This window comes from Pelophylax lessonae, assembly GCF_965119305.1.
Source record: "Pelophylax lessonae genome assembly, chromosome: 11".
NCBI lineage: Eukaryota > Metazoa > Chordata > Amphibia > Anura > Ranidae > Pelophylax > Pelophylax lessonae.
The window spans coordinates 182,783,808-182,805,479 of NC_138778.1; the positions used below are offsets into that span (position 1 = coordinate 182,783,808).

At 44.7% G+C, this 21,672-nt stretch overlaps 1 protein-coding gene across 4 annotated transcripts in view; it reads right to left on the reverse strand.

Moving 5' to 3' along the window:
* The window catches only part of TLK2 (tousled like kinase 2), a 150,159-nt gene that overhangs the window by 85,312 nt on the left and 43,175 nt on the right, over positions 1 to 21,672 (reverse strand). For 2 of the 4 annotated variants that reach the window (XM_082271300.1, XM_082271298.1), the window contains exons 3-4: positions 12,958 to 13,029; positions 7,473 to 7,545 (exon numbers count right to left, since the gene is read on the reverse strand). In XM_082271300.1, the coding sequence (XP_082127426.1) occupies positions 7,473 to 7,545; positions 12,958 to 13,029 (145 nt within the window). The remainder of the gene's footprint in view (positions 1 to 7,472; positions 7,546 to 12,957; positions 13,030 to 21,672) is intronic. The other 2 variants (XM_082271301.1, XM_082271299.1) reach the window with 1 other exon arrangement.

A 21,672-nucleotide genomic window follows, 5' to 3' on the forward strand; every position in this document is an offset into this window, starting at 1 on the left:
ACCTTACCAGGTCCGCGTACCAAGACCATTCTGGGCCCACTAGAATGACCGGAATCCCTTCCACCTCTATTCTGCGCAGCAGCACCGGCAGGAGTATCAGCGGAGAGAACGCATAGCTCAGCCGACACGGACCCCAAGTAGCCACCAGTGCATCTGTGGCATCGACCAGAGGATCCTTTGACCTGGTCACAAACCTCTGAACCTTCTTGTTGAGCCGAGAAGCAAGCAGGTCGACATCGGTGTCACCCACTGGACACACAGGAGGTGAAACACCTCCAGGTGCAGGGACCACTCACCCTGATCCAACACCTTACAACTCAGGTAATTCGCCTGTCAGTTCTCCACCCCCGGGATGCGCACAGTTTAAAGAGCTGGGACAAACTTCTCCGCCCAATCCAGAATCTCGACCACCTCCCGGGCCGCCAAGACACTCTTGGTGCCCCTTGATTGATGTACGCCGTGGCATTGTCTGATTGAATCCGGACCGGGCAACCTTGCAGACGAGCTGTCCAATGACTCGGGCAAAGCTTTATCGCTCTGAGCTCCAAGATATTTATCGGCAGCTTGCACTCTTCCACCGTCCAGGATCCCTGGGTGTAGAGTTTTCCCCAGCACTCCTCCCCAGCCTGACAGGCTGGCGTCCGTTGTAAACACCGTCCAATACAATGGCAGGAAGGACTTGCCTTGGCGATGTGCTGACGAGCAAAGCCACCACTGAAGAGCAGACTGTGTTGCGACTCAACCGAATCAAAAGTATCCAAGGATTTTGGATCATTGTTCCATTTGTTGAGAATCTCCTTTTGTAAGGGTCTCGTGTGGAACTGAGCAGACAGAACCGCCTCAAAGGTTGATACCATCAGACCCAAGGCCCACATGCAAGTCCGCAGAGGACAGATTGTTTGCTAACAATTGGATCGCCCCATGCAATCTTTGCAACTTGTCCAGGGGAAGAAAGACCCTCGCCAAAGTGGAGTCCAGTGTCAGGCTCAGTCTCATTGAAGGTTTCAGGGCATTGATGTTCCAACTGAACTCTTGCAGTGTTCGACAGTGATAGTCAAGTCGTCCAACAGGGCTGAGTGAGAGTCCGCCCTCAATAGGAGATCGTCCAGGTACAGCAGTACCAAAATCCTCCATTGGGGCAGTAGTGCCAACAATGGAGCCAGCACCTTGGTACAGACCCTGACGGGCGGAGGCGAGACCAAAGGGTAACCCAGGAAATTGATAATGCTCATCTCCTACAGCGAAGCGGAGAAAACTCTGGTGTCCAGCGTAGATAGGGATGTGTATATATGCATCCTTGAGATCTATGAAGGCCAAAAAGTCTCCCTGGTGTAGGGACGCCACTACCATGCGAATGGACCCAATCTAAAACCTCTGTACCCTCACAAAGTGGTTCAAGGCCTTGAGGTCCTGGATTGGACGCACTTTGCCTTCCTTACTGGGCACAGTAAACAGGTTGGAATAAAATCCTTGAAAACGTTCCCGAGAGGGAACCGGCACAATCACCCTTTGCAACAGCAGGTCTTGCATCCCCTCTCAGAGATCCCTTAAAACTGTCTGGAGATAGGCGCAGATTAGACAGGAAGAACCTGTCCGACGGTCGTGACCGAAATTCGATCTACCCTGAGTGGATCATTTTGTGAACCCATTTATCCTGAAACAAGGAAGTTCATGGTCCGGAAAGAAGCGAAGATGCTCCCCCCCACCCCAGAATCGGGTGAGGGCGCCCCTTCATGCAGTCGAGGATTTGTCTGCAGATCCAGATTGGCCTGTATTTGATTTACCTAACCATGTCTTCTTGGAACTGCCAGAGGATCTGAATGGCTTTTCTTGCGATCCGGAGGTACGAAAAAGCTGCCTATGAGCAGTAAAAGAAGGCCCCCGTCTAGCACGTGGTGCCTTGCCCTTAAGAGGATTGAGGGAGAAGAGTGCTCTTCCCACCCGTAAGGCCTTTGATCAACTCATCCAAGGGGGATCCAAACCTGTCCCGAGGTAAGGTCAGAAAGAGCCTTTTTGGAAGCCTGGTCCGCAGACCAGCTTTTTAGCCACACCGTGCATCTAATGGAAATCCCCACCGCGGACACACTGTCTACCAGTGGAGCCGCACCCAGCGACGCATTACATATATACAGAAGGGCTTGAGCCATTTGATCCAAGAGCTCAATGAGCCCCGGGAAGAGCTGTTCTGTTTCAAAGACACCTTTTAGTAACTTCACCCATTCTGTGACACCAGGGTGGTCACAAAAATTGGTTTCAATATTGAGCCCACTAACACATTTGGTGGGACAAATACTCAATCCGTCTAGCAACGGGGTCCATAAAGGCTAGGGATTCTTCCACCGGGACAACAGTAACTTATTCAGTCTGGAAACCGGATGATCAACCTTTGGTGGCACGGTCCACCGAGTGGAGACCTTATCCGCAAAGGGATAACAGCTTCATTGATAATATTGTCAAAAGGTTCTGCACACGGGAACACTTTGTCCAATTTCTGGGATTTGTGGGTGCCAAAGGAGACCTGCGTTCCTGACACCGTAAACACATCTGTCATTTTTAAAGTTTCTCGCACTGAAACTATAAGTGCTTTCACCAATTCGCTTTCCCGTGCAGCGGCTGACAAGGGGACAGGTCCTCTTCGCCATCAGAATGCGATGACACAGAGCCACCAGGCAAAGGGCGCTTATGGCTAGTGTTAAAAAGTAACACTAAATCCACTTTTGACACTAGGCTTTCCAAAACTTCTGTAAAAGCTGACAGGGGCTGTGACCCAGAAGGTTCCGCAGTCGCACTGAGAGGGTCCTGTAGGCGAGATTTTGTCCTGGGACTCCATTTACAGTAAATTTAAAAAGATGCAGTGTCACTCTGGTAGCGTTGTGTGTGAGGAAACCCACAAGAGACCCCAGAAAAACCTTACCAAACCGATCAGGAGGCTTGCAGGAACGATCTGTACAGCAGAAGAACGTTCTGACACAGGAATTGAAAGCACCTGGGTCATGCCTAGAGTGTCTGCCTGCCTATGCTGTCCAGCACCGTGGACCACAAGAAAATAGCCGCCCCATGCATTCCTATGGGGAAGATTTAGAAAATGGCTTCCCATACATTACAATGAGGGATTCTGACATTAATGCAGGGCAAGTCTAAAGCAAAATAGCGGACCCCACGGCACACCATACGGACTCCAGGACCCCTGGGTGGATCAGCAAACAAAGGTATCGGGTTGTCCCCAGGAGGGGACCCCACCAGAGAAAACGCCCTCCCCTCCGCAGAACCGCAATATATTTGCCCCCCAAAGTTAGGAACCTGTATGGGGGGGGGGGCCTGGTATACCCGAGAGGCCATGGGAACCGAGGGACCCCCGAGGGACCGGCTATTTCATGGAGGGGGCCCACGTCCACCCCGAGGCTGCCAGAGAATTGGGGGGACACTTACTCACCATACCATGGAATCACGTGGGCGCCACTCCAAACAGACAACCTCCCATCCGGGATGGGGGTGCTGCTAGCCAATGGGTACATTTCGACTCAGGGCGTTCAAGGTAGTTCCGAGTCCCAGTGAGACCGTCCACTCGCGGGCTCCTCCCCATCCACTGGGGCTCTGTCGTGGTGAGGCCTAGTGCTGGACTATAACCTGCTCTGGCCAGACTGGGAGACTTTAAGGATCTAGAATATCCAGTCCAAAATCCAGCCGTCTGTTGCTTGTAGTTCTCCAGGAACTCTACTTAAAGAATAAAGTACAAAAAAGGTTCCCAAAAAATTACAGCTAAAGACCGAAGTCCAAGCAGGGAGCTAGGTACTACTCCTAAACTAGGCAGAAAAAACTGAGGGCTGTAGCAGAGTGTGTGGGGTTATGCCTGCAGGGACAGCACCCCAGGCATGGCGAAAGCTTTTTCCTGCCTAGTGTCCTATTCCTGAAGGGAGGAGCATAACCCAATGGCTAATAAGATATGAAACTGCGTCTGTTAATGAAGGATAAATACAAGAACTGAAGGGGCAGACTTTTTAAGCTTGTATGTGCTTGTGTTTTCTGAAGGAGGAGAAGCCTATCTCATGTGACCGTCCTGCAAGATGACTGGGGAAAATGTACACAGTATGTCCGAAACACAGCACATGAAATGTGCAGAAGGTGCGAATGCAGTCCAAGTATTCGACCTTCCAGTCTGGACTCCCACTCTGCACTCTGACATGAGGTAAGAATGAAGTGTCATGTCACAACACGTTCATATCTACCTCCACAATGATTCAATGCAGTAGCCCAGCATTGCACTTCTGAAACCTCATTAGACATCTAATGTGTGGGAAAATCACAGACAGCCCCTTTTCCAGTTTGAAGATGCAGATGCAGGAAGTTCTCCCACTACAACACAATGCGGGGGTAGAAGGTAACAGAAGATAGGAAATCCAGTTCAGACATGTGGCCAAAATGTCACAGAAACAAAAACATTTTCCAACGGTAGATCTATGTAGCAAGGTTATACAGTTTGGTGGTTATACTGCGAGGGATGGTGCCTTTGGCCTGTGGAGTGAACAGAATTAGCCCTTTCATTAAAAAAAACATTCCTGTGGGTTTAAAGAAATTAACAAAGCACCATGTAACATAGGGGATATTTACTAAAACTGGTGCACACAGAATCTGGTGCAGCTGTGCATAGTAACCAATTAGCTTCCAGGTTTTCTGCCAAAGTTGAATTAAACAAGCTGAAGTTAGAAGCTGATTGGTTACTATGCACAGCACTAGTTTTTAGTAAATCTCCCACACAGTGTCTCAATCATTGGTGGGCATGGTGAAAGGTGGCTGTACTTACAGCACACAGGTTACTATGCATAGCACTAGTTTTTAGTAAATCTCCCACACAGTGTCTCAATCACTGGTGGGCATGTTGAAAGGTGGCTGTACTTACAGCACACAGCATTCTATGACAAAGTCTCGGAACCACAAAGGAAACTGGAAGACTTTCCTCCTCCGTAAGTTGCGATTGTAGGTCAGGAGCAGGTAGCTTTAAATTTCTAGCATGTGTTACTTACTACAGATTCTGCTTCAATGACTGAACTAGAAAGTATTTCCACTCAAGCCAACAGGCTCAGACATCTTACTAGTTCTAGATCACGAGTGTGATGGGCGCCCTCAACTCCCAACCTAGTTGTCCTCTACAGCAAACATCCACTCTTAGATGCACCTAATGCTAAAAATTTCACTCCCTTCCTGACAAACTTCAAGCACACTGATGCCTAAATCACAACAGTTTTATGCATACAGGTGTTATTGTGAATGCAGCCCACTGTTTTTGAAGGTCTGTACACACAGGCACGTAAGGCCCCGTTCACATACGAGCGACGCTACTTCCAGGGGCGACCTCAGAGGTCGCGGTGCGAGCAGCGCGCCGCGACCTCGGAGCGGCCGGCACGGACTTCATAACATAGAAGTCTATGGCGGTCGCCTCCTGGTCGCCCCAAAGAAGCTCCGGACCCTTTTTCTAAGTCAAAGCGACTTGTGTCGCTCCTATTTTAAACGGTCCGCAGCTTCCCTATGGAAGGCGACCTACGGCGACCTGTGAGGCGACCAGGTCACCTCACAGGTCGCCTTAGTGTGAACGGGGACTAACCATGTGCTGTGTATTGATCAGAACAAAAAACAAACACAAAAACATGCATTGCCAGACTGTATTGTATGTGCCAATATGAATAGGCGCATATTACACATTCCAATAACTAGAATTTTTACAGGGGTGTGCACGAAAATATGTAAATACACATTTTTTTGTTTTTAGGTAGATTTGTAAAATATAAAGCATATAATGTACCAAAAACTAAAGCAAAGAGCAGAGCAAAAAGGAAAGGAACTTGAGTCCACTCAATTTATTACTGCCATACGGAGCAAGAATCCATGTCCTAGATTTCCAACAGCACAGAGTATATAATCCAGTAGATCAGGTATTAAAGGGAGAGTCAAAATAAACCTTTTAGCTCATAACTGCATAGCATTACATATATATGCGCTAATGCACGCATTTACTTTACTGTCAAGCCTCACGTTTTTTTATGCAAGAATTTTCTAAATGGAATCGGATGTTCATACACCAGGAGTCTGTGTGCAATTACCCCAAAACAGTATATTCATATATGCTCTGCTTCAGCCAACAATCATCATGCAATTTCATGATGATTATCCAATCAAGGTGGTCACAGGATAGGAGGAAAAAAATCTTTTATGGCTGACCGTTCGTCTGCCTGATGTTTTTTTCCTCCAAGCTAATTTAGCTTCAGAGAGAAAAAGTGAACAGTTGCTTTAAGATAATTCAATAGATTAGAGTTCAGATTTAAGAAGATCCAAGGAAGTGTTTTTCGTTATCCAAAACATATAGAATTATCTGTGTAACATTTACACCAATCGAGAAGAACCTCCAATAAATTGACACAAGTCAGTGGGAACTAAATATGGCATGAGCTCACTCCCATTAAAATTGCATAAAACACAGGAGGGCGAGTTGGGTTTCCAGTCCCAACTCCTGGAACATCAGACCTTAAAGTAGAACTTCACCCTTATGGGAAAGTTTTGTTTTTTGCACTTCTCACCCCTCTTCTGTTTTTGGCACAATTTTTGGGAGTAGCTGGTTAGCTGGTTTTGACAAGTACCCACTCGCACTTCTGGTCAGATCGGCACAGCACCCCCCCCCCCCCCCCCCTCCACCAACAACCTTCTGGGACACGTCAAAGGTCCCAGAAAACTGCAGGACTATCCAAAAAGTGCAATGCTGCTCGTGCATGCGCAGTGGGGAGCCTAAAGCCATAAAGAATCACAGCCAGCTGCCCACAGATAACATGCTGACACCAGGAATTCGAACACCGGCAAAGAACCGGATTGGGTGAGCATGGCACTGGACCCCTGGACAGGTGAGTGTCCTTTTATTAAAAGTAAGCAGCTATAGAATTTGTAGCTACTGACTTTTGTTGTTTTAATACAGGTTAAAAAACTGCTTTATGTCAAGTACTCACCTGCCCTATTTTTTTTGCACTCTATTTATCCTATCAGGTTTAAACATAAAGATACTTCATGAAAAGTAGTGATGAATTCTCCCATTTTTATAGACATCTTTTCCACAATTCAATGGTTTTGGAAACTTGCACAGAGCGGTTCTCTTCATTTTATATTCTGCTTGTATAAATAAAAAATGTAACAAAGATTGAATCCTTTATATAATGCCTCTATTGTTACATGACTGTTTTATTGTATACTTTAACGATGAATAGCATGCATGTGTAAGAAAAAAAAATTGCAGTTCAAAAAGGCTTCTATGACGTGTCACTTGCTGCAGTCACTTTTTTTTGGGTATGCTTGACCTTTAAATGTAATTTAATCTATTTCAAGTACCTCATTCAAGTTATTTGAGAGCTTCAAATGAAGAAGAGACCCCTTAACGAGCAACTGAAAAACATACCAAACGTGAGAAAGCAAGCCCACCACCAAGCATAGCATACCTTGACTAGTTTCATACGGTTCAGCTTTTCTCTTGCGATTCCTCTGGTCATTCTGTTTTTTCTCTGGAGTCTGCTAAAGAAAGGTCTTTTAGAATGACAGAAATATGCATGTCTGTCCTACAGTACAGGGTGATATCCTGCCCACATGTGATCAGAACACATTTGTAGGATGCTTGGGACATGGTTCTTTTAAGTAATTTCCCAGCACTTTTTCAACAGATCACTAAGGATATGGTCTATGACAGTGATGGCGAACCCAGGGCACGTGTGCCACAGCTGGCATGCAGAACCCTCCCTGTGGGCACGCAAGCTATAGTCTTATGAGCAGCTCTGGGCACACACAGGCTCCTCATACTTCACTAGGGTGACAAAGCGTCCAGTGTCCGGACACTGTCCGAGCATTGCCTGCCCCCTCCATATTACACACAGCACTTTGACTCAGCGCACAACTCTTTGGAGAAAATGCTGCAGGGCTGCCTCACGGCCCGGCAGAAGGACAGTCAATCACTTCCCTCTGCCAGGGAATGTACAGCCAATCGACTGGCGTGGGAGGAGAAGTGGGTGTTTGTTTACCTGGGGGTTGCCTGTGTGCAGCTGCTTTGTTCCATTGGGGGGGGAAGCTCAGAGATGAGGTCAGAGCTGCCAGTGATGAGCCGTGCCACGTGACCCTGTTCTGCGCTATGGTGATAGAAGGAGAGGTGTGTTTGGGCAGAGGGAGCATGACGGGCTGAAACAATACAAACTTCTACCAGGAATTCTAAGAGGTCTCTGTTACAGGAAGACTTCACAAAACATCTTTATTACTGTAGATGGCAATTACACTGTAATTATTGCAATTGTGGCACCACTGTCCTACCGCAAGAGGAGGGGATGCTGAGCTGCAGAGGGGGGATCAGATGTGCGATGTGCTGCATGACAATGTTCTGCATGGCTATATGCTGCATGGCGATGGATGTTGGCACTTTCAAATAAATATGTTGGTTTTGTGTTGCAGTTTGGGCACTTGGGCTCAAAAAGGTTCGCCATCACTGGTCTATGATATCAAATCATATAAGTGGTTGGACTAAGAGGTCTGGTGTGTAATCATGGGGGACTAAAAGTTGATAGGGGTGATTATAGCTGTATTAATTCATCAAGTAAACAGATTCCAGCAAGCAAACATATAATTTTCCACATTTCTAAGAGAAAAAAAAAAAGTATATACATTTAGAGGTTGCCCACAAAAAGTACAGGCTTTTAAGAGTCTAAATGCCATGGAATAGCAGATTACTGGCATACATGTGAAGCTACTTGGTGACACAATAAGATGGGAAACACTGGTGCAAACATCTTACTAACCTTATCCCCCCCCCCCCCCAAAAATAAATAAATCATATAATCGCAGCTTATCAGTCAAGATTCTTCTTAACCATTGGGTTATACTGCCCCCTACAGGAATAGGACACTAGGCAGGAAAAAGCTTGACTACGCCTATGGGCAGTGCCAGAGGGTATACACCCACACTCAAATATAGTCACTCAGTTTTGTTACAAGCAGTGTCAGAAGAAAGCCAGCTGCACAGAGGGGTGGGTGCTGTGTCCAGCAATGAACATCCAAGAAATGGATTTTACGGTCAAGTCAAGAAATCCCATTTTCTCTTTCGTTCATTTACGGACACAGCTCCTGATTCTTCTTAACCATTGGGACGTCCAAAAGCAGTGTTCATGAGGGTTGGGAAAAAAGCAGAAAAAAATTCCCAAGGCTAACCACAGCCAACCAGGTAACATGGAGCTCAACTAAAACAACTGGAGTTCACCTGAAAAAACAATACATCAAAGAGGACCAGGTCCTCTAAACAGCAGCCTACAAAACCTTGTGGCCAAAAGAAGCATCCACAGATGCCAACACATCCACTTTTTAAAACTTTGTAAAAGTGCACAGACAACCAGATGGTTGCCTTGCAAACCTGCATCACTGATGACTGATGACAGAAGGCCCAGGAGGCACTAAGCGCCCGAGTAGAGTGTGCCTCAACAGAGAAAGGAGGAACCTGATCCCTAATAGAATAGGCCAGAATCACTGTCTGTCTGAGCCATCTGAAAATGGTGACAGCAGAAACGGCCAACCCTTTTCAAGGTCCAACGATAAGTACAAATAGTGAGTCTGACTTCCTAAAAGACTCCATAGATCCCAGGTACACCCTGATTGCCTGAACCACATCCAGGCAATGCAGAGTGATTTCCTTAGGATGTTTAGGCCTGGGGCATAGGGAAGGCAACACAATGTCTTCATTCAAATAGTAATCAGAGACGACCTTTGGAAGGAACAATGGACAGGGACGAAGAATCACCGTAGCTCTGTAAACCAACAGGCAAGGTGAATGACAAGACACCGCCAGCTCCGACGCCCTGCACGCAGAAGTAATAGCCACCAAAAAGGCCCCCATCTGGGACAATGTAAGCAGGGGAACCTCTCAATAAGAATAAATATCGAAGGGAGATTCCTGGATAACTGACAACACTAATTGAGGACCCACGGAGGTAATGAAGACTGCACTGGAGGAACCAAGTGTCGAGCTCCCTGGACAAAAGTACGTACCAAGGGAAGCGTAGCCAATGGACGTTGAAAGAAAATCACTAGGCCAAAACCTGGCCCTTGATGGTACTCAAGGCAAGGCGCTGCTAAACCCCCTGTTGAAGGAAAGGCATGATTTGAGCCACCGAAAAGGAGCGAGGGAGAACCCCAAAAAAAAGACTCATTAAAACCAGCGACTGTAAAGCAGTATGCAAGATTGGTCATTGAGACCGCAGATCTTTGAGAGGAAGTCTCCAAGGAGCATCGGCGACCAGCCGTACCAAATCGGTGTACCAAGACCAGTGAGGCCAGTCTGGAGCCACCAGAAAGACCGGAATCCCCTGCTGCCTCGATCCTGCACAGGAGTCTTGGCAGAAGTTTGAGATGGCATAAATCAGATGATACTGATGTCAAGGAGCCACTAATGCGTATGTGACGTCGGCCAGAGGATCCCGACCATGCCACAAACCTCTGTACCCTTCATGGAATGAGTACGGCAGAAAGGGCTGGAACGATTGCCAGCTACTTCCCGATCCGCCAGGATACTTCTTGTGCCCCCATGGTGATGGACATAGGCCACGTCCGTGGCATTATCCGTTTGAAATTCGTACCGGACACACCTGAAGACAAATTGTCCAATGATCTAGACAAAGTGTGATCACTCAGAGTTCCAGTACATTGATCTGGACTCTTCCCGAGTCCAGACCCCCTGAGCACAAGCTGTGCCGAGGACGCATCCCCACCCGGACAGGCTGGAATCCATGGTGAAAACCACCCAGTACAGGGGGAGAAGATTTCCCTGTCGAAGTGCCAAAGAACAAAGCCACCTCAGGCCAGCCCCCATCCAGTGGGGCTATGTCGCAGTCACACTAGCGTGGAGCTGAGGTCTGCGCACCCTCACTAGCCAGACTGGGGGGACCCTCTGAATCTAGATTATCTAGTTCGTCGCACGGTCTGGAACAAAATAATAAAGATGGGAAAAAAATTGCCAGGACCAGAGATTTTAGCAAGGAATTAGGTCCTTACTCCTGACTAGTGACTAGGCAGAAAGAAAATTGAGTGCCTATAACTGAGTGTGGGTGTATACCCCCCGGGACTACCCATAGGCATAGTCAGACTTTTTCCTGCCTAGTGTCTTACTCCTGTAGGGGGCAGTATAACCCAATGGTTAAGAAGAATCAGGAGCTGTGTCCGTCAAAGGACGACAGAGAAATCAAGAAATTATAGAATCATAGCTTATCAGTCCGTAGATGACTGCATTAGTTTCCTTTTTTTCAGACTTTTTCCTTTGTCGCCTGGTAATTCTGCAAATAACACTTCTCGTCCCAGGGTGGCTACACTCGCTCATTACAGTGCATCTATGGCTCATAACAGCCATGGCTGTTACCAGATAAATCAGGGGAACGGATCCCCGATCCGTCTATTTTTGGCGGATAAGATCGGATAGGATGTTGGCACAGGTGTCATGTGTTCGACACCCGCTGCTCCATAAAAGGCAATGTATGATCCAATCAGGTCTGCCTAAAAACCTGACAGGTGGACCTGATTGGTCTGCGTGTGTGAAATGAGCCTAAGGAAAGTACAGCAAAAAGTGTAAGAAGTTTATACTGGCATTCAGAAGGTTGCTGGATACTCGTCCTAAGGTAAGGCAACCTATTTAAGCAAATGTGGAGAATATGGTCTCCATGCAGAGTGTGGACTGATCACTCTATGCACGTCAGGGTTTTCCAGAGATTCCTGCATTGCTCTAGGCTGATCAGGACTGGTGAACAAAAGTAAAGGGGATGAGGTTTTGAAATCGAACCAATGTGTGGCTAGGAGAGGAGCCTATTAAAAGGGGACTCCAAGTGGATTCTTCAGGAATGTTGGTATTTATTGATCACAACAGTTTAAAACATGCCGTTAACGCATTTCTTGGCTCTTTAGGGCTCTTTCACACTAGGATTCCGTCAAACTGTTTCCGTTTATCTCAGCGGGGGATCGATCCGCCAATACCCCACTGAGCAGAAGGATGACAGCTGTTCTCTGCGCTGTGTGCGGAGACACAGCTGCCAGGTCCCCATGCATCTCTATGGGGCAATCAGATGGGAACGAACTGTCTGTCCGTTGTCATCCGATCTGATCCGCTGGACGGATGGAAAATAGGGTTTCCATCCGTCCAGATTTGACGGATCGGATGTCAGCGGACATGTCTCCATTGACATCCGATGCCACATAGACATGCATGGGGTGACCGTTCAGATCCACAAAAAAAACACAGACAGGCAGATCTGAACGGTCCCCCTGTGTGAAAGGGGCCTTAGTGGCCTATTCATCATGAAAAGGTGTACAGTACACTTTATTGGATCAGCGTGCATTCTCTCAGCCCAGAATATGCAACAGTATGTGTGTGGGTGCTTCTGCTTACCACACATTGGTTACATTTTGGGTCCTCATCTCCTTTGTGGTTACTACTCCACATCTCCATTACAAAGGGACACATTCTTTTGACATTTACCCAAAGTAGCTGAGAAAACTGGTAAGACCATATCTGATACAAGATTAATAGATTAACAACCACATCTAAGAAATGGTAATCTGCAATACATACATGCTTGCATCTGGATAAACTTTAAGGCTGCATTCACACCAAAGCATTTACTGAAAGTGCTAAACATGGCAAAATGAGCAATGCACTTGCGCTGCCATTATTTCTTAATAGCACCCCAAGCTTGGGTATAAGTTCAGCAAATTGTCAGGAAATGCAAAACTACTAACAAATGTAATAATGGAACGCAAATATGCATTCACACAATTTCCATAACCAATTATACATAGTCCCTGTTAAAAATAGGAATTCACAAAAAGCTAATTGAAAATGTAAACGGGCAAAACTCATACATACCAGTGTTCTTTTTTATTCTTACAACTAAAATTGGAATGAGCTTCTCACCTCAAGTTCTTTGTCGCTCAGAGAACCCAGACTACATAGACTTTGGTTAGAAGATTCACTGTTCAATTGTCCCTTAAAAAAAAAAGAAAAAAAAAATGAAAATAAGGCTCAGTTTAGAGAATTGTAAATGTTTAAATTCAATTAATGAAGAAATGCTTTCACTGACTGAAATTGCCAATATCAGCACTCACAATAAGTTCTATTTCACATTATTACTTGAGACTGATACAAAGAACAGCCATGACAATGAAATATTATTTTGCATGTCAGGTGAGGGAATGGCTCACAGCAAGGGACTTTTTACGCCCAAGGTTTTAAGGGCTTTAAGGAATTCCCTCTAACTCCATTTTTGCAGATCTGCATATTTGTTTCAGATAATTGACTTAGAAAGCTCCGAATGCAGTGGCTTGCCGTGATAGCCAGACAACTACCATTTTCAGAAGGAAGTAGAGGTGGCTCCTTATTTTACACTGAAACAACTCCCCCCATATATTTAGCATGATCCATTCACTTTTAACCACCAAATAACATGCAAAATATTTCTTGTACGTACTGATGTTCCTTCATTGTTAACCAGAGAAAACTTTTCAATACCCCGACTCATGAAGCAAATCTCTTGGCATAGTCTAATAATTCAATGGTGTCAAACATCGGCCTGCCTATTAGCTGCCCCCCCCCCACTAAGAGGAGCTCAAGTGTTCATCGGTTTTCTTCAGAGATTTTACCAGCCGTTGATTTCAAAGCCACATCCTTCATTAATTAGATTGAAGTTCTTTAAGAATAGGTTCATGGGGGTGTAAACAACGAGAGCAATTATCCATGGACAGAAGGAAGCTGTTTTTCTGACAGAATTGTCAGTGGGAAGCTGCTCCTTTGACATACACTTCTACCAGGCCTGTGAATTGCTCAATTTGGCGTTATGCTTTTACAAACCAACTGTGTGAGTATGGCATGTGCTATTTTCTTCTCATTATATCCCGTGAGGTGAACCTGTCTGCTGATCAAGGATACATACACTAAACAAAAACAACTAAATACTGCATGGACAATGCAGAATCTCAATTCAGCAGTAAAGCAATGCTCAGGCTGGTTCTGGATAAACAAGTCACAAAAATAATTGTTACAAAACGCAAAAAAAGATAATGACACTGAAGATATTATTACATTAGGAACCATATACTCTAACACAAGACTAATTTCAAATCTAGCAATTCTTGTTCAATATTTCTATTGAGGAAGGTAGTTAGATAACATACATCAGGCAAGAGAATCGGTCATACTGAAGAGACTGAAGGACTTGATGCAAAAATACTGATCATCAAAGAAATAAGCCATCTACATTTACGATGGGCATGGTGAGAGCTATCGTAGCATTGCCAGTCCAATTGTTCAATGACATAATTCTGGGGTTAAAGTGTGTTACTAAACCCAGGAGCCTGCTTTAACTAGATCTGATATCCCACAGTTCACAGAACATGGAAATGCAATTATTTTAGAAAATATAAACTGCTAAATATCTTCTCTCTTCAGTAGTATATAGCAGTCTTGTTACTTCTATGAGCGTCTGGTTAAAGCTTGTAGGAGGAATTTTCATTCTCCTCTGACCCTCAGTATGGAGAGTGCTGATTGGCCCTGTGCTAATCACATGCACCCTCCACAAAAAAAAAGGAAAAAAAAAAAATCTTCCTCCGGGCAATACATACCAAACTGAGCTTTGTAACACTTACGTTTTTTTTTTAATAAAAACAACAAGTATGTTAGATACTTCCTCTGAAGTGGATTTGCACAGAGAAGCCCGGATCCTCTTTTTCTCGGGTCCCTCTTCTGTGATACTGGCCCCTCCCTCCTGTTCAGTGCCCCCACAGCAAGCAGCTTTCAATGGGGGCACCCGAGCCAAGTCACAGCTCCGTGTCCATTCAGACACGAAGCCCCGGCCCTAACCCCCCTCTCTCCTGATTGGCTGACTTTGATTGACAGCAGCAGCCAATGCTGTGTCTGAGCCAGACAGGAGGGAGAATCTTGGACGACTGAGACACTCTGCATGGACATCGCTGGACAATATTAGGGGGGGCTGAAGCACACAAAGCATTTTTTATCTTAAGCAAAAAATGCATTAAGATAAAAAAAACCTGACTTTACAACCCCCTTAAAAACCTCTTAAATGGAAAGGGGAAAGATTCAGAGAAGATATATAGACGAGAAGGAGGACTGGAAAGAAGATACAACAGGGAGGGAAGGAAAGGGGGACCTAGGATAACTCATGGAGACATCAAGGTCAGCCATGAAGACGGGGTTATCTGAATATGTAATATAATTAGCCCAAGGTTCCCATGTTTTCTCAAATTGGTGGACCTGATGGTTAATCTTGCTAGCAATTTGTTCATGGACCATAATCCAAGTCCTCTTATGCTTCACTCTCCGTAGGGAAACCAAGGGTTTCTTCCATGCTCCCACTATTAAAATTTTGGCAGCAAGGAAAAAAAGATCAGTCGTCGCGAGCTATGAGGGATCCCAGAAACAGGTTAATTTAACAATGCAATTTGGAGTTGCTGCAGTATGGAGACCCCAGTAACTTGGCATTGCAAGGAAAAACCCTATTTAGAAACCCTGTATCCGTGAAAATCTCATACGAGATGGAGCATAGTGCCCCTCATAGAACACCCTCTAAAACAATAGGACATTTTAGCAAGATGGAAAGGGACTAGGTACCATCTAGTTAAAACCTTATTTTTAGCTTCTATCAGTGAAACATTTAGGACACCCTGGAAAGAGGTTTGAAAATGAGAGCACCAAGACTAACTTGAGGTCCATAGAAAGATCTCAGTCCCATTTTGTCAGATACGATAAGTTCCTGGGAAGGGGAGAGTACGAGCCTATACATAAGGGAAATCCTCCCTCCTCCCCAATAGGGTGAAGATTTGATAACAGCAACAATTCTTGGATTGGGGCATCTTAAAAGTAGTTTCACAAAGGATTTATTGGGTTTTTCTAAGAATTTACAAGAAAACTGTAAACAGGTAGTAGGACAGTAGGATAGTACAAAGGATCAAAGTAAGGCTTGCAAAATGTAAATCACAGTACGATAGCAAAGAACATGAGCTAGGGTGACTTCTATAAAAGCAGAAGAGTAGCTAGTAGGAAGAGAATCATATTAAAGTGAAGTGCAATACACTAATAAGTGCGTGGTTGAGTGGTAAGAGGAAAAGGTCCACCAACTATAGGAAGCACAAAGCAAGAGATGGGTAGGGATAGCGTGAAATCGGTACAAGCCCATCTCCTAATGAAGAACTATGACTGAGTTAGAAACAAAGAGGTGGGGAAACTTGCCTGGGAAAGAAGAAAGAGGGGAAAAGGGGGGAGGGGAGCCTCGTGGTCCAACCAGGAGGGAGGGGGTGGGCTCACTACTCCTAAACCAAGATGGTTCACAAAGAGCAGGTAATTATCTCTATTAGTCTGAGTGTTGTAATCGATTCAAGGACTCCAGACCTTCAGGTACTCAAAGTACTTATCTTCTTGGTTAGATGTGAGCTTCTCGTGCACCATAATGCCCATGAGTCTCTGTTTTATTTCAGCGATATTAAAGGAAAGGTTGCCTCCATGCACAAGCGAGGATTTACCGAGCAGCCAGCAACACAAACCCCACCAGTCTCCTCTGGTTCATTGAAAAGGAGAAGATTGAGTGCAACAGGGCCTCACAGGGGCTGCAAGACAGACAGACATAGCATGGACTTGCATCTAGAATCAAATCACCTTAGGGAAGGTCCATCAGATGTGCCCTGTAACCCCCGAAAACACATCATTCGCACTGAGGGTTTGTAAACTTGAAGATGCAGTCAGGAGTGGGCATCTCGAGAGTTGTAAGGCAATGCTGTATGGTGAAAGAACCCTTGCGAATAAAATGACAAATTCATTGATGAACCACCATCGAAAAACGATTTTGCATCCATTCTAGTGGGAACATGGGGCTTTTAAACATAAGAGCAAGTGGTGTTAAGTCCAAGACAAGGGAAGGTTGTGACCATAGTAAGTCTCATAGTGCGAAGAGAATGTGAGAACGTTGGGGTCATTATTGGGGGGTTGGTCTCAAGGGGTTTTCCACAACTAGAAAGCCATCATATAAGGACGTACAGCTTGTCGCTTCATATCTTCCCAATCTGGCTTTTGCCGCTTAGAGTAGACAAAAGAGAGGGCCGCTTGATAATAGCACCAAAATCTGGGCAACTCTAGCCTTCCATGAGACCAGGGGAAACAGTTTTGTTAGCTAACCTGTGGGACTTTCTTACCTCCAAATGAAACAAAAAATTTTAGATTGAAAATGCATGCGCTCAGTTCATCGTAGCAATACAGGCAAAGATAGCATGAGAGAGAAACATCTTTCCAGCTGTATGCTGTTTGACCTGTCTTGGATTGGCAGAAAATATGCAGTTTAAATAACCATCATGCCTAGGCTTCTATAACAGTTCATATAACGGAGGGTAGTTATATACAGACATAATCGTGAGGAGCAGACACAGACCCCAAAGTATAATAGGTATGGTAGCCCATCTTGCCACAGAAAGGGAAGACAGTCTTGTATTCTTGTAAAGGTAGGTAAGGGGGTGTTAATATCTAGTGCTAATGACGGTCTCATTTACCTGGAGCTCAGGAATAGATACAAATTCAGCGCTTAAATCCAGGGTGCTCTGCTATGCAAATACACACATCTCATTACTGGTTTATTACTAAGATAGGTGACCCCAAGTGTGGGAGACAAGAGGGTGTCAGAGCCGACTTTAAAGTGTACCTTTACCCTAAATGGCATCTTGTGCTGCCCTGCCTTCTCCCTTACCAATGGATATTTATGACAAAAAAAAAAAAAAAAGGCACCACATTTTTTTTTTTTATCGTCAACATTTTAACGCTCAGTTAAATTTTTCAAGGCATCATGATGAGAAAGATGATGGATTAAGCTTCAGTGAAACGTTGACCAAAAAAAAAAAAAAAAGCTGCTGTTTTGATCTACTTCCTTTGCAAGACCCCGTGAGTTCCTCTATACTACTTGTGGATTTGCATAGATCTCTTTGTGGGGGAGCACCTGGCCGTTTTTTGCAAACCTAGGGAATATCTCTACACACACACACATTCATTCTCCCCATGAGCAGTTTCCCAGTGCAAAGACTGGCAACAAGGATCATCAGCTCTTCCAAATACACAAAGGCCGGGCAGAGCTCCATGGGCACATCTACGCATGCACAATTATAATCAAAAAATGCTGCGCAATACGTAGCGAACCAATTAGTGACTCAATGTGATCCAATAATCCATCAAATATATAGTGATCATAAATACATAAATATATTGTGGTAAACGCATGTACAAAAAATCCAGTGTGCAAAAAATGCTGAATGAGCTAGTGAAAGTAAATAACAACCACTTAAAATAAATCTTCTAAAGTGCCACTTGTGCCAAATATGTGATAAAGTAAAAAAATCACAAAGAACTAATACACATGTGCAAAAGTCTATTTGTCCAAAATTATTCCTGTTGAGCCAGTGCAGGTACAAATGCAGCCTCTTCAAAAAGGTGCCAATAGTGCTGAATATGTGCAGATAGATAACAGAGCCATATAAAGTGACGAGTGCTCCAAGGTGACAACTTCTCACAGCAAACTGTGCACCCCCTTTTGAGTGGGCGCTCTCCTTATGAAGTGTGACTTCGCATTTAAGATATAGTCAGAGAGCACTTAGTGGAGTCTGTCCAATCCTCTCAGAAATGGATCCTTTTCCAAATGGATCCCCAGAAAATAGTGCCATCCTATACCCAGTACACCTATCACATAAGCAAAGGAAAAAAACGGAATAGTGCTGAAATCTTTTTAATTTTAAATGTATTGAAAAAAAATGAATCAAAAACACTCACATTTAAAAAGGTGCTACAGTGCACCAATCTATCATCAGCATCCGAATAGGATAGGTATCGTGTTGGTGTGGTGAGAACAGCAGCCCGATCTAGCGGTAGCAGCCGACAGCCTCACTGACTGTCAGGTACAGCGTTCCGTCCGTCCTTGCTCTTCCCCTACGTGTGACGACACACTTAAATGCCAAGTCAAACTTCATAAGGTGAGCGCCCACTCACAAGGGGGTGCACAGTTTGCTGTGAGAAGTTGTCACTGTCACCTTGGAGCACTTTATGTGGCTCTATTATCTGCACATATTCATTTTGCACAAATGGACCTTTGCACATGTGTATTAATTATTTATTTGTGATTTTTTACTTTATCACATATTTGGCGCCAGTGACACTTTAGAATAGATTTTAAGTGGTTGTTATTTACTTACACTAGCTCATTCAGCATTTTTTGCACTACTGGATTTTTTTACATGCGTTTACAACAATTTATGTATGTATTTATGATCACTATATATTTGATGTCTCTTGATGATTGGATCACATTGAGTCACTAATTGGTTCGCTACTTATTGCGCAGCATTTTTTGATACAATTGCTTACACTGTGTGAGATAGTGAAGTGCTTGCGGCAATTAACTACCTGGTTGCGCGTAGGATTTACTGATTGGATTTACGCATGCACAATAATTACCCGGAGGAGGGGGGGGGGGGACCCTGGCCAGAGCAGGACTGAAGTTCAACTTTAGAGGCTAAGTTAACCTTTTAAAATAAATAAATGCAAATATTTTTGTCAGAGAAAAAAAAAATGTGCATTTATCCTTTTTTTTTTTTTCCTGGAGCCTACAGAGCATTGCACCTGCAATCTGCTGATGTTAGGTTCCTGCAGAATCTCAGTATGGGCTCTTTCACACGGGCTTTCCGTGTGAAAGGTCCGCTGCGGGACTTTTTTTTTTTTTTTTTTCACGGAGCGGATGACATTTCTGTCATCCGCTCCGTAGGTCCGCATATCATCCCATCCGTTTGCGGATGATATGCGGACCTAATGTAAGTCTATGGGGATTGCGGATGTCAGCGGATGACACCGCTGACATCCGATATTCCTTCCTTTCCGTTTTTTGAACGGAACAAAAATAGGATTTTTTCAGTTCCAAAAAACGGAACAGAACTGACAGGAGGAAAATCGGATGTCAGCGGATGGTATTCCGCTGACATCCGCAATGCCATAGACTTACATTATGTCCGCAAATCATCCGCAAAAAAATAGGATGATTTGCGGACATACGGAGCGCCCGTGTGAAAGGGCCCTATAGCTGTCTGCCTGTATCTTTTGTAGGGGTAGACAGTTGCTGGAGAGCAGGGATCAATGAATTATGAGAGCGCTCAACAGCACCATAAAAGTTCATTGAAAACTACAAGCCATTTGCTGCGGTGGAAGACAGAAGTTGTAGTTCATTTATTCACAGATCACTATATAAAAAGAAGAAGGACATATGCCAGAGCCTCAAGGGAGTGAACCTGCATGCTCCCCCAGGGTGAACTAGTTTTGTATTAGTGAAGCACCGGAGTTCCGCCCTCCTAAAAAAATTAAAAGTCAGCAGCTACAAATACTGTAGCTGCTGACTTTTAAATAGTAGAATTACCTGTCCAGGGAGCCCGCGATGTCGGCACCCGAAGCCGATTTATGTATCGGCTCTCGAGTGCCGCCGCTGCCATCCAGGGTAAGGGAATCCGGCAGTGAAGCCTTTCGGCTTTACTGCTGGTTCCCTACTGCGCATGCACAAAGCGCGCTGTGCTTTGTAATTGGCCCAGCGGCGGAGGAAAAAGGAGGGGGCCGAACTTCCGAGGGACATCGCCACTGCGCTGTTTCCCAGGAAGTGGGGAAGGGTACCCGTCAAAAGCAGGAGCCCGTTCCCCCACCCCTGAAAAGTTCCAAATGGGGCACTGGAGGGGGGGGGGGGGGAGGAAGCCGATCAGCGGAGTTCCACTTTTGAGGAAACCCTGTATTGTTATTACGTTAGGATTATTATTATCTTCATTAGCAGGTGAATGGGACCCTCCAACGCATTCACATACATTGAATTCGGCCCCTAAGTGGAAAAAAATTGCTGACCCCCTGCTTTAAGCGGTTAAACTGACCTCATTTGCAGACCGAAGTTTATCCCTTTTATTTAAAAGAACCAAATGATACAAGGTTTCTTTTTATCGCTCAGCACTGAGCATGGAACTGCTCTGTACTTAAAAAGCGATTTTTTAAAGTTATATGATTGTTACAATGATTTAACGGTCGTGCAGCTCTACTTTCAGAATTGTTGCGACATGGGTTGCGGCGATATGCACGATTCTATTGCTGACAGAGGTGAGACTTCTCATGCAATTTGAAAGGTCACAGCGGTGCGAACAGTGGCTAAATGCAGGTGAATGGGTTTAAAATTATATTATTGACTTGGCATTAGTGAAGGTTATTGAAAGTTACATTTACTGCTTTATATACGTGCCCCTTATGTCTGACAAATGAACTGAAAAAAAAATGATACACACAGCCTTCCCACAAAGAAACCCAAATAGATCCGATCTGTGTGCATATAAATGGGAAACACTTTAACCTTCACTGTGCATAACAAGATAAATAAAAAGGTTAAAACACCCACTTCACAGAAAGTTAACAGCCTCTCTCCAATCATCCCCATGATAATAATTAAACTCCCATGTGTTGTATTTAGAACAAAAGAGAGTCAACCAAATAACACGTACTTGTCAGCTGGGACACAACCAACAAGGAGAGAGAAATGCTGGAGGAGCCTCTATTAAAAAAAAAAAAAAAAAAAAA